The sequence below is a fragment of the Haliotis rubra genome, unplaced genomic scaffold (genome assembly GCF_003918875.1).
Source record: "Haliotis rubra isolate DU_JTF1 unplaced genomic scaffold, ASM391887v1 Scf718, whole genome shotgun sequence".
NCBI lineage: Eukaryota > Metazoa > Mollusca > Gastropoda > Lepetellida > Haliotidae > Haliotis > Haliotis rubra.
The window spans coordinates 345,136-358,556 of record NW_025767433.1 but is presented as its reverse complement, the minus strand read 5'-3'; the positions used below and the strand labels follow the sequence as shown (position 1 = coordinate 358,556).

At 43.0% G+C, this 13,421-nt stretch overlaps 1 protein-coding gene across 2 annotated transcripts in view; it reads left to right on the top strand.

The window, feature by feature from the left end:
- Positions 1-7,721: 7,721 nt before the first annotated feature.
- LOC124259331 (WSC domain-containing protein ARB_07867-like) overlaps positions 7,722-13,421 on the top strand; it is a 28,424-nt gene continuing 22,724 nt past the window's right edge. For both annotated transcript variants that reach the window (XM_046693454.1, XM_046693455.1), the window contains exons 1-2: positions 7,722-7,944; positions 9,548-9,767. In XM_046693454.1, the coding sequence (XP_046549410.1) occupies positions 7,732-7,944; positions 9,548-9,767 (433 nt within the window). In that variant the 5' untranslated portion in view covers positions 7,722-7,731. The remainder of the gene's footprint in view (positions 7,945-9,547; positions 9,768-13,421) is intronic.

Sequence of the window (13,421 nt, the reverse complement as noted above, 5' to 3'; positions counted from 1 at the left end):
TTGAAATCATTATCCTGATCTGTAAAGTGGCATTGTGGTCGATGTTTGGAACAGCTCTGTAGTGTTCTCCCCCAGCAGTTGAATTGGGGGTTCAGGATAATCCCAACATGCTTGATCTCTGACACTGCTGGAACTACTTCCGTGTGTAGAAGAATCGGTGCCATCAGCTTGTCCTTTCGGCCAAACCTAACGACTTGGGATTTTGTTGGAAAGAAGGTGAATCTCCATGTTGAACTGTATTCTTGACAGATGTCGGGCGGTGGGGTAGCCTAATGGTTAAAGCGTTGGCTCGTCACGCCGAAGACCCGGGTTCGAATCCCCACATGGGCACAATGTGTGAAGCCCATTTCTGGTGTCGTGATGTTGCTGGAATATTGCTAAAAGCGGCGTAAAACCAAACTCACTCAGTCAGTCAGTCAGTCTTGACAGATGTTGAGTATGTCTTGTAGATTTGCTTTCACTGGGCTCATTAAGGCGATGTCATCCGCCTGTGTTGGTGCTGCAACATGAAGGTCAAGAATCACTGCACCTTTCTTACTTTGATTGAGACGTTGTAGTAGACCATCTATATAAAGCAGGTATAGTTTTGCGGAGAGAACACTTCCTTGTCTCACACCTCTATATAGTGGGAACCAGTATGATAGTTCGTTGTTGGCTGCAACACAACTTGTCATGGATTTATACATACTGTCAACGGCTATCCATAAAGCATTGTGTATGCCCTGAGTGTACAGTTTATGGAGAAGACCTGCATACCACACGGTGTCGAATGCTTTAGAGCTGTCGAGGAAGCAGACGTTAACATTATCTGATCTGACATTATGACAGAGCATGTGTTTATGAATCACTATAAAATAGTGATGATACCAGGTGTTCGCGAAAAGGTGAACGTATTCTGCCCCGCCGGTGCACCCGTCATAAACATACTCTAAGCCTAGTGAATTGTTCACCTGAAATAATTCGGGAACGTATGGTATAAGTCAAAATAAAGAATTGCCTCGGACATTATTTTTTGTCACTCCACACAAATCTCCATTTCCCCATTTCTGGTGTCCCCCGCCGTGATGTTGCTGGAATATTGCTAAAAACGGCGTAAAACCAAACTCAGTCGGTCAGTCTTCCGTATTTCTGAAATATACAAACAATCTGCGATTAAAACAGTGGTATTATGACTATTTACGTAGGGTTACATACCGTCTCAATATAATTTGTCGTACTTCAACCCCCGTCAAGGGTACGGCCGCTATTTAATATAGAACGTCAGCGCAAAAGAATGCCTGATCCTAACTATCCTCCGAAACAAGAACCGTTTGATTTGAATAGAAAAATAACTGTAAAGGTTTTGTGAAGGGGCCACTGAAGTCAGTGATGACACCAGTGGCCGCATGCATATGTCGGGCGCAGCTAACGTCAGGCGTAACACACTACGTCGCGCTTAGCAGCGCCCTGCTCTTACACGTCGGTTAAGCCTAGACGTTACTACGCCCGACTTAACGGATTTACGTCGAGGCGCACTGTACTATTTCGAACGTGTTTCATCCACCGGGAAAAGGCGCGAAACAAATAATCCCGTAGCATTAAACAGTAAGGCTGCAAGTACCTGCATTTCCAGGGTAAGGGTAGAATTGCGGTAGGAGCAATAATCATTATCGCCTCTGATTGTATCCACTATCATGAAATTGTCAAATCTTCTGAATCTAAATCTTATGTACAGAACAACAAGGTCGTCGTATATTTCTAAAGGGTGTGACCTTTCTCTAAGTGTACGGTTTCTGTAGAAGTGTCGTCCGCGATATCGCTATACGACTGCCGCCATTACAGGGCTACGCCCGGCTTACGCCTGCTGGGTAGGTGGCGTAAATATAGTGCACTACGCCTGGCGTAACTTTAGCTAAGCCTAAGATATGCATGCCAGTTTAATGTTACGCCCGGGCGCACAGTTTACTTACATCTGGACTAGAATGTATGCCCGACATATGCATACGGCCACAGGTCTTCGCGAGAAGAGTAAGCATGTCATGTACGAAAAATATATGTAAACTTGGTCGATTCATTGAGTGAGTGAGTTTAGTTTTACGCCGCGTTCAGTAATATTCCAGGAATATCACGGCCGGGTACAACAGAAATGACCACCTGATCCCGTTTGTCGCCTCTTACGACAAGCATGGGTTACTGAAGATTACTTCAATAATGAAGAGAGTTAAATCAGTAAAATGTGCATGGTATGGATTGTATAGTACCATACATGGTAATATTGGACCAACTAGCATGGTGTATATCGTTGGCATTTTGGAACAGGGTTTATCAGGGGTATTTATAATATTCCTTGAGTTATGTAAATTGAATAGCTATCTAAGTTATGACCATGCTGTCAATAGAAATGAAATCAACACAGCTTGACCATTGTCATCATGGCCACCACCATAGAGTCATTAGCTGCCTTTAATCAAAGTTAGACAAAGGCTGGTTGGCCAGTGAAGCATGACATTGTGGATGAGGTGCGGCGTACTGCAGGCTGACCAGACATCTGTCACAAATACGACACGTGACAGTCTGATGAGGATTCTACCCTGAGGGATAAATGGAGAATGCTTTGCGTTAGTCGAGTCTTGACCCTGAGACAGCGACTAGGCAGGTTTGGCTGACCATCGCCTCCTACATGCCGCCTAGTCGTTGTTGCAACACATATAGTTATACACATTGAATCACGAATAAAAGTGTTATGGATCCACTGATGGACTTCTGTATCTAAAGACACAGTTATTCCGCTAAACAGCCCGGGATACATGGCGTAACATGTCTGAAGAAATAACATTGAACACGACGTATAACCCAGTTACTTAACCTCATCCACTCGTAATTGACACCACAGATCGGTCATTAATGATTCACATTTCACTTATTGTGTAAGCGGTGATTAACCCGAACGCTGTACATGCATCTTTGCACACAACCAATACCGACCAGATCAGAACGGTGGTTCAGAATGATTTACGGTTTCACAATATTGACTAATTTGGTTAGAAGATGTTTGTATGCCGTTGTATTTCTCATTAGACTGTCTAAGTAACTCACGTCACAATATATCATCCTTGGTTGATTTGCAAAGTGCATACTCGCAACCACCAATTACGTTTGCGATACTGTACGTCTTTGTTAACAAGTGAGAAAGATAGATGAGAGAATTTATTATGCAAACGGAATACAACGTTTCGGTGTACATTGGGGCAGTGGGGTAGTCTAGTGGTTAAAGCGTTGACTCGTCACGCCGAAGACCCAGGTTCGAATCCCCACATGGGTACATTGTGTGAGGCCCATTTCTGGTGTCCCTCGCCGTAAAGTTGCTGGAATATTGCTAAAAGCGGCGTACAATCAAACTCAGTCAGTCTGTCAGTTTGTTAACAAGTAGGAAAGATAGATGAGAGAATTTATGATGTCAGTATCTTTTGCAAACGGAATACAACGTTTCGGTGTACGTTCTGTTTTGTTTTGATTTTAAACATCACACTCAGTGTGTGTGTTGGTTGTTTTACGTCGCACTCAGCAGTATTCAAGCTACATGGCGGTTGTCTGTCAATAATCGAGTCTGGACCAGATAATCCAGTGATCATCAACATATGCATGTACATTGATTTACGCAATTGGGACACGATGACATGTGTCAACCATTTCACCGAGCCTGACCACCCGGTCCCGTTAGTCGCCTCTTAGCGGTGTAGATTCATTCACCTGATGAAAGAGTAACAGTCAAACCGAAACATGAGTCTCATCAACCTATTCAGACAATGACCTACTTTTCAGCCGATCCGAATTTTCTTTTGTGAAAGTGAAAAGAGACATTACAAACAACTATGGTTATACTGGTTATACTGGTTATAGTGCTTCGATGTATCAAATACTGATTAATAATTATGTATCCAGTTAAATAAATTTGTCTCAAAATTCTGGACTGGTTATTGTACTAAGTTGCGCAATAGGACGGGACCCAGTCAACAGGAAACGAGACTGTTGTGTAATCAATGTTTTGACTTGATAGTCCAAAAGAACGTGTTCCTTATACTAAAGAAGTTAACAGCAACATGTGTTTTTCAAAATTTCAAACTATTTCATTGCTGGGTTATCTTTAAAGGTTGTTTTAACGGTTTTTTATCGTGGCAAAATATTCAAATGAACAAATGGCCATTGGAAAATGAATTCAAATTTTACTGGTAATTCAAATATTTGCATACTATATCGAAAATGTCGCACATGGTCATTACATTACCTACAGCTTGGACGTAGATGTATCTGAAATATACACAAGGAAAAAAGTATCGCAACACCCCATATTATGCACAGTATCAATATGTTACCAATATCAATATAGAAAAAGGAGCTTCTGCAAACCTCAATTTAACCTACACTTTGGTTAAATTAACCCTCAAAGAATATTTGAATGTAAAATCAAATCGCAAAAAAACAACGAAATAGTGTAGTTTATTCTGAGCGGCAAACATGGCAAATAATTGACCCATTTTGTAGTGCTGATAACGGCGGTCGTATGACGTTAACGTCCTTTTCAAGATTCTGACAATCAAGAAATCACGTGTATCAGACGTTGAATTCGACGTTCAGACATTGCGTTCCATTCTTGACGGAGGGCTTGTTCGAGTACATCAAGATTTTGTACCGAAGGAACTCTCTGGCGTATTCTTCGACCCTTAGTGTACGACACATGCACTATGGGATTGAGATCGGAACTCCTGGTGGACCCAGGTAGGGTTGCAACCACGAAATAGCCAATGGCCTGGCATTGTCGTCCATAAACGGTACTTGCTCCAAGATATCTGCAGTGTTTGTGCGGCGTAAAAAACGAGCTGGGCCATCAGTAATGAACAAAAGAAATCGACTTTCGTCCCCCAGTAGACCCTTCCCCATGACGTCAAATTCCAGTTAAGTCGAGCTGGTTGACCGTTTGGGGTAAACCACAACAGACGGCTGATAGGTCGTCTGGCCATAACTCGCAGATTTTAGGCGATTTTGGACCGCCCTGTAGACTAAACAACGATGTGGACGCCACTCTGTTTAAAACACACCACTTGACATGCAAGGATGAAATCTGAGAATGGCTGTGGCCTTCGTGGTTGACCTGAATGCTGATGGTACTTCATATCAGATTCCTGATGGTTTCTGGCCAATCGGCTGATGACAACCCCCATCTGTTGCTGTAGCCCTCAATGACATGCCAGTATTTCCCATGGTACATGGCGTGCCAGCTTTGAGTCAGCTGAGCAGCCGTCATATCTGCCAATCAACAACGAAATCAATTAATTTTCCAACTTATGGAGCTCTAATGACAGTTTACTGAAACTTGATGTTTGCTTATTGACGTCAACACGCCTTTGATCGTAGCACGTTCATATCTAATATCAATGTATGGTGTGCCAGAAGGGTAACCACAATCATACAAACAAACACAGTTATGACATGTATAATATATATAATGGCTTTCATATATATTGCGTTTTTGTTTTCCATGTGTATGTATTTGTCCGTCAGGTCATCTTTGTATTATTTGTAAAGACTTGGAGACGCTTGCACCTTCTGAGGACAAAGGATCTGTGAGTATACAAATTCAGGTTACATGAGAGTCACAATTGAGTGTTCGATCCTCGACCGCGTCACACCAAAAGACGTTAAAATATGGTACTTGTTGGTCCCTGTCTGGCGCTCGGCATTAATGGGTACAACAGGGACTGGTTGGCTTGAAGTCAGTATAATTTGTCTGAGTGGGGTATTCATGCTTCACTGTGGCATGGTATCTCAGTGGGCTAGCATTATAAAACCAGCTCAAGTCTGGGCTAGTACAAACAGCCGCACCTACACATACGCATACATGCACATCGTCATATGAGCGAAATATTCTCGAGCGCGACGTTAAACCCAATTTCACCTCACCTTACCTCGCAATTGAGTGAGTGAGTGAGTGAGTGGGGTTTCACGTCGATTTAACAATATTGCAAACATATCCCTGCGTGCGGACACCAGAAATGGTTTTCACTGTTTGTGATCCTGTGCACAAAGCTCAAGTCACAAATCATCTGCAGTTAATCAACATTGGGTGCGGAGAGTCCTTGGATGGGTGACCGCGTTTGGCAGCTTGACACCTGAGAGTTTCTAGGACTTCAGGCTTGCTCCACAACGAAGCACATGTGATACACGTGATCTCACCTTAGGCAACTGAATTTGTTTAAAATTGCCTCTGTTTACCCAGCAGAAAATGGATACCGGTGGGATGTCATGTGACTATAACCTTCTAGCGCCTAACAGTTAGCTTGGGTTACCCGGGGTAATAATGTGTTAGCGCCAGGAGCATGTTTACGAGCGGGGATATGTGCGCATGATAAATATGCACTATTACTTGTGTGGAGTCGAGGCGTGACAAGCAAATACTTCCAGGGTTACACTACTCAACCTTTCATTCTGCTTCACCTGAAATCCTGTTCAACGTTGCAAGTCTACATTTCAACTCTCTCATATTTTCAGAATACCAATCAGTATTCCAGAAATTCAATTCATATAAGCTTAATGCCTTCGTACTTAAAGCGAATTGTAATTTGTGTACTCAACGTCACTTAAGCGCCTCTGCTGAACTGTGGATTTTCCCAAACAGATCGAATGCAATTGGAAATTAATGCATAATTGGCACCACGGAATCGATGGACGGGGATGGAGACGAAATGAGATAGACCACGTGTGTTTGGATGTGTAAATATATGTGCATCGGAACTAATGACATCAAAATAGCTTGTTGTATCGAAATATATCCGCAGACACTCTAAGATGTATTCGCAAATCTTAATTTAAATTTCAAAACTAGTGTCATTTGTGCATTATAATTGGCGATATTTGTTACGCAACATTTGTCTTTTTTAACGAGCAGCGTATTTGTGGTGATTGAATGTATATACACCCAACAAGAACCTAATGTCGAAAACATTATATTTAACACCTACGGATAAAACGAAATGTTTTCTCAATTGACTTTAATTTGGGTGTTATCCGTGTGATATGGATTCCGAGAAGTGGTGATGTCCAAAACACGTTTTGCATATTAAGCTCATACGGTTTAATTCAACGATTAACTGACCCGTGAAGGTCCGGGTTAGAATGAACCTTCAGTAACCCATGCTTGTCGTAAGAGCCGACTAACGGGATCTGGTGGTCAGGCTCGCTGACTTGGTTGACACATGTCATTGATGCCCAATTGCGCAGATCGATGCTCATGCTGTTGATCACTGGATTGTCTTTGTGGTGTGAAGTGAAGTGGTGAAGTCCAAAAAATGTTTTGCATTAATATATACGGACCCTGTGTTCTCAAATAGTTTAATCAGACATCACATTATGATTGTGCGTCCTGGGTAACAAGCAACGTGTCCCAAATATTTCTACTTGAATATCACGTACTTAAAAATGGTTTCATTCAAATTAGTCATGAAAGATCAGTCAATTAACACACTTTGTGGTTTGAAAATCATCTATTCGTTTTAATTAACTTCGGTTGATATATGTGTACCCCATGTCTCAATCATTAGAGAGCCACAATTGTGATTGCATGAGTGAATTTCAGATCATTATGACTGATCATTAGCTATTTTCTTTATCTAATTGGCAACAGCCAACAACGTCATTGTGTTATAAGAGTGAAATTTCACTCGATGGGTTTATTTGGAGGAGAGAAAAAAGAAGAAGATGTATGTGATTGTGAGTGCTGTTACCGTCTACAACGTTCTGACTCTGGGTTACTGTCAGGGAAATCTGTTGAGTCAAGCTGTTCTTACAAAGAATACCTCAACGTCGCGAACGTTTGTCTGTACGTGTTCCGACGCTGCCAGCTGCACTGCAGACAAGTGGAAGGACCTTCTAGCTGAGTGTCGGCAGATGTTGGAGAACATCGACCATCAGGTACTCTTAATTTAGAATGGGCATGGTTTTTAGCAATATTCCAGCAGTAAAACGGCGGGAGACACAAGATATAGGTTTCACACACTGAAGGGTCTCGCCTTGATTAGCGAACACTATGACCACTAGGCTTCCCACTAACCCGTACGTAGTAGTAATAGTAGTAGTAGTAGTAGTAGTAGTAGTAGTAGTAGTAGTAGTAGTAGTAGTAGTAGTGGCACCCGTGAAGGTCCAGGTTTAGATATTGATTTTCAGTGATTTATACTTGTCATAAGAGGCGACTAACGGGATCGGGTGGTCAGGGACGCTGACTTGGTTGACACATGTCATCGGTTCCCAATTGCGTAGATCGATGCTCATGCTGTTGACCACTGGTCCAGACTCGACTATTTACAGACCGCCGCCATATAGCTGGAGTATTGCTGAGTGCGGCGTAAACCTTAACTCACTCACTCACTAGTAGTTGCAGGAGCAGTAGTAGTACAACGCAGGGAAGTGGTGTTTGACATTTACAGGTGGCACTGAGAACTAAGAACCTTGGTTGGTGGGTTGTGGGTGGTGATGGTGGTGATGGTGGTGGTATGATAAGAGTGGATACACCGAATGTTTGCTGATATATTAAACAGACAAAGGAGACAGTATTTCCGTGCACGTTGGACTTATATTGAAACAAGTAGGTCGTCTGAATACGTGAAGTTTAAATGAAACTTAGTGAAATGGTTTGCTCTATGACACTGGTATCGGAAGTTGCAATCAGCAGTGATGTATAAATACTCTCAGCACAAATACTGAGGACTAAGACTGAATTAAACGAATATGTGATCAGAATAAAATAACCTTTCCAGAATTCAGGTTAATCATCTGCACTCTGGGTGTCATAGCGAAGATAAAGTTTACAAACATTCAGATAAAGATTCAAACATATATAAGTGTCTTATATACATTTCTATTCACTTTACGAGCCTACAAGACCCTAATGCTTACCTTTGTGTCAAGTGCCAGGAAACAGTGAGTACTGTCACTTGCTCTAAACAACAACATTCCAAGCCCCGTGCGGACTCTCTGGCCAAAAGGCCATGGCAATAATTGTTCTTAAAGATTGTTTGATCTAGCAACGTATGTTAGAGTCCCGGTAAGGCGACCTGCAACCATGCTGTGCTGAATACATGTTTCGTGTTATTGAAAACTTTTGTAGAAACGTTTCCGAAACTGCTGCAAAATATTTCGTCCGTTTCCTTTACGGCCTTAGCCTCTGAGATCATCCTTTAGCCACGTGGAAATGGTGAGAATTCAAACATGCGAAACCTAGACTGTTTTATGTTATCGGTTCACTGCAGAAAAATGTGCGAAAGAGAAAGGAAATATTGCATTGTGTTATTCTGAAGATAATATAAACTAGAACAACATCAACCTACTGTTCGCCATGTGCTTGTCATGTTCTTACCGACCACGTCTAGCGGGCTCGTTTCGGACCATTCAGGCATTAGAAAAAACGCCACCTAGAATTCAGACTAGATTCAACAAATCTAAATGTGTCCCTGCTGATAAGAAGATCCACCCTCATTCATCTGATCATGAAATCAAAGTCGTGTAACACATTTTACAGACCAAGTCAGAAGAAAGAAACCCTTTAGAGAAGCAAGAGGAAACCACTTCGGCACAAGAGACAACAACGTCGGCACAAGAGACAACCACGTCGGCACGAGAGACAACCACGTCGGCACAAGAGACAACCACGTCGGCACAAGAGACAACCACGTCGGCACAAGAGACAACCACGTCGGCACGAGAGACAACTACTTTGACCCAAAGTCCGACCACCACAGGTAATGGTTGTATTCGTGAAGCTCTTGCCCATGTTCCCTATACATTATATACTCAGCACATTAACTATCGCCACATGTAACCCTGAGTGCGTGTACCAGCATTGATTGAAACATACGTCAATCATCGGATGTCCGCAGTTATGGTGTCCCATACGATCACATTCACTGACGAAAAGGCTGATGTCACATATATTTGTTATGATCTCCATGAGACCAGCTCATACGAAATGTGTAGGTCGGTTGTAATGACTCTCTGTAGCTCGGCGCACCATTCATGGATAATAGACGGGGCATCATTTCCCCTCCCGAAACTCCGAACAATTAGCCTGTAGAAATGTTCCACTTCAACACACATAACACCAACCAGCTTGACACACATAACACCAACCAGCTTGACACACATGACACCAACCAGCTTGACACACATCACACCAACCAGCTTGACACACATAACACCAACCAGCTTGACACACATAACACTAACCAGCTTGACACACATAACACCAACCAGCTTGACACACATAACACCAACCAGCTTGACACACATAACACCAACCAGCTTGACACACATAACACCAACCAGCCTGAAACATATACCACCAACCAGCATGACACACATAACACCAACCAGCTTGACACACATAACACCAACCAGCATGACACACATAACACCAACCAGCATGACACACATAACACCAACCAGCTTGACACACATAACACCAACCGGCATGACACACATAACACCAACCAGCTTGACACACATAACACCAACCAGCTTGACACACATAACACTAACCAGCTTGAGACACACAACACTAACCAGCTTTGACACACATAACACCAACCAGCTTGACACACATAACACCAACCAGCTTGACACACAACACCAACCAGCTTGACACAACCCAACCAGCTTGACACACTTAACACCAACCAGCATGACACACATAACACCAACCAGCTTGACACACATAACACCAACCAGCATGACACACATAACACCAACCAGCTTGACACACATAACACTAACCAGCTTGACACACATAACACCAACCAGCTTGACACACATAACAATAACCAGCATGACACACATACCACCAACCAGCTTGACACACATAACACCAAACCAGCTTGACACACATAACACCAACCAGCTTGACACACAAAATTTTGGACAAATAGTCGACAGGGTCATTTTGGGAACATTCACGTATTAGAAGAAACGCCTCCTGGGATAGTTTCAAGATTTCACAAATCTAAACATGCTAATGTTCATAAGAAAAATATAATATTATACATCTTAACACTTAGAGGTTCACAATGTAAGTTTTCAGTTTAGTTTTTTGAAGTCATGTTACACATTTTACTCTTCACAATCCAACTCTGCAGACAAAATCGATGCAAAACAATTCCTCGCACACAAACACTACACATGCCAACTGTACTCTCACAAACTCTACACACATCAACCCTACAGACAAACTACACAAACCAACGCTACACATACCACATTTTACTCTTCACACCAACTACACACACCAACGCTTCACATGCCACATTTTAATCTTCACAAAAAAACTCCACAGACAAAATCGACACAATACAAGTCCTCGCACACCAGCACTACACATACCAACACTACACACACCAACTCAACACACACCAACACTACACACAACCAACTGAAAAAACACCAACACTACACACACCAGCTACGAATACCAACTCAACACACACCAACTCTACACACACCAACTCAACACACACAAACTCAACATACACCAACTACAAACACACCGACTCAACACACATCAACTCTACACACACCGACTCAACACACATCAACTCTACACATACCAACTCAACACACATCAACTCTACACATACCAACTCAACACACAACAACTCTACACACACCAACTCAACACACATCAACTCTACAGACACCAACTCTACACACACCAGCTAAACACATACCAACTCTACACACACCAACACAACACACACCAACTCAACACACATAAACTAAACACACATCAACTACAAAAACACCAACGCAACACACACCAACTCACGTACCAACTACACACACCAACACTACACACACCAACTACACACACCAACACTACACACACCAACACTACACATACCAACTCAACACTCACCAACTCTACACACGTTAACCCTACACACACCAACTCAACACACACAAACTCAACATACACCAACTACAAACACACCAACTCAACACACACTAACTCAACACACACCAACTACACACGTAATCTAAACACACACAACTACAAACACACCAACTCTACACACACCAATTCAACACACGCAAACTCTACACACATCAACTCTACAGACACCAACTCTACACACACACCAACTCAACAGATACCAAGACAACACATACCAACACAACACACACCATCTCTACACACACCAACTCAACACACACCAACTCAACACACACCACACCTACAAACACCAACTCAACACACATCAGCTCTACACACATCAACTCTACACATACAAACACAACACACATCATCTCTATACAAACCAACACTGCATACACCAACTCTACATACACCGACTCAACACACACCAACTCACACACCAACTACACACACCAACACTACACATACTAACACTACACACACCTCCACACACACGAACTGTACACTCACCACTTCCACACACAGGAACTGTACACTCACCACCTCCACACACACGAACTGTACACTCACCACTTCCACATACACGAACTGTACACACACTACCTCCACAATAGACGAACTGTGCACTCACCACTACCACACACACGAACTGTACACACACCACCTCCACACACACAAGCTGTACACACACCACCTCCACACACACGAACAGTACACACACCACTTCCAGTCACATGAACTGTACTGACACCACCTCCACACACACGAACTGTACTCACTCCAACTTCACAGCACGAACTGTACACACACCACCTCAACACCATAAGAACTGTACGCACTCCACCTCCACACACACGAACTGTACTCACACCAACTACACACAAGAAGAACTGTACTCAAATCACCTCCACACAAACACGAACTGTACACACACCACCTCCACACTACAAGAACTGTACTAACACCACCTCCACATACACGAACTGTACTCACTCCAACTCCACAAACACGAACTGTACACACCACCTCCACACTACAAGAACTGTACACACTCCACCTCAACACACACGAACTGTACTCACACTAACTACACACAAGAAGAACTGTACTCACACCACCTCCACACTACACGAACTGTACACACACCACCTCCACACACACGAACTGTACACACACCGCTTCCAGTCACACGAACTGTACACACACCACCTCCTCACAAACACAAACTGTACACACACCACTTCCAGTCACACGAACTGTACACACACCACATCCATACACACGAACTGTACACACTCCAACTCCACACACACGATCTGTAAACACCACCTCCACATACAAGAACTGTACACACTCCACTTCCACACACACGAACTGTACACACACCACCTCCACACAAACACGAACTGTACACACACAACCTCCACACTGCACAAACTGTACACACTCCACTTCCACACACACGAAC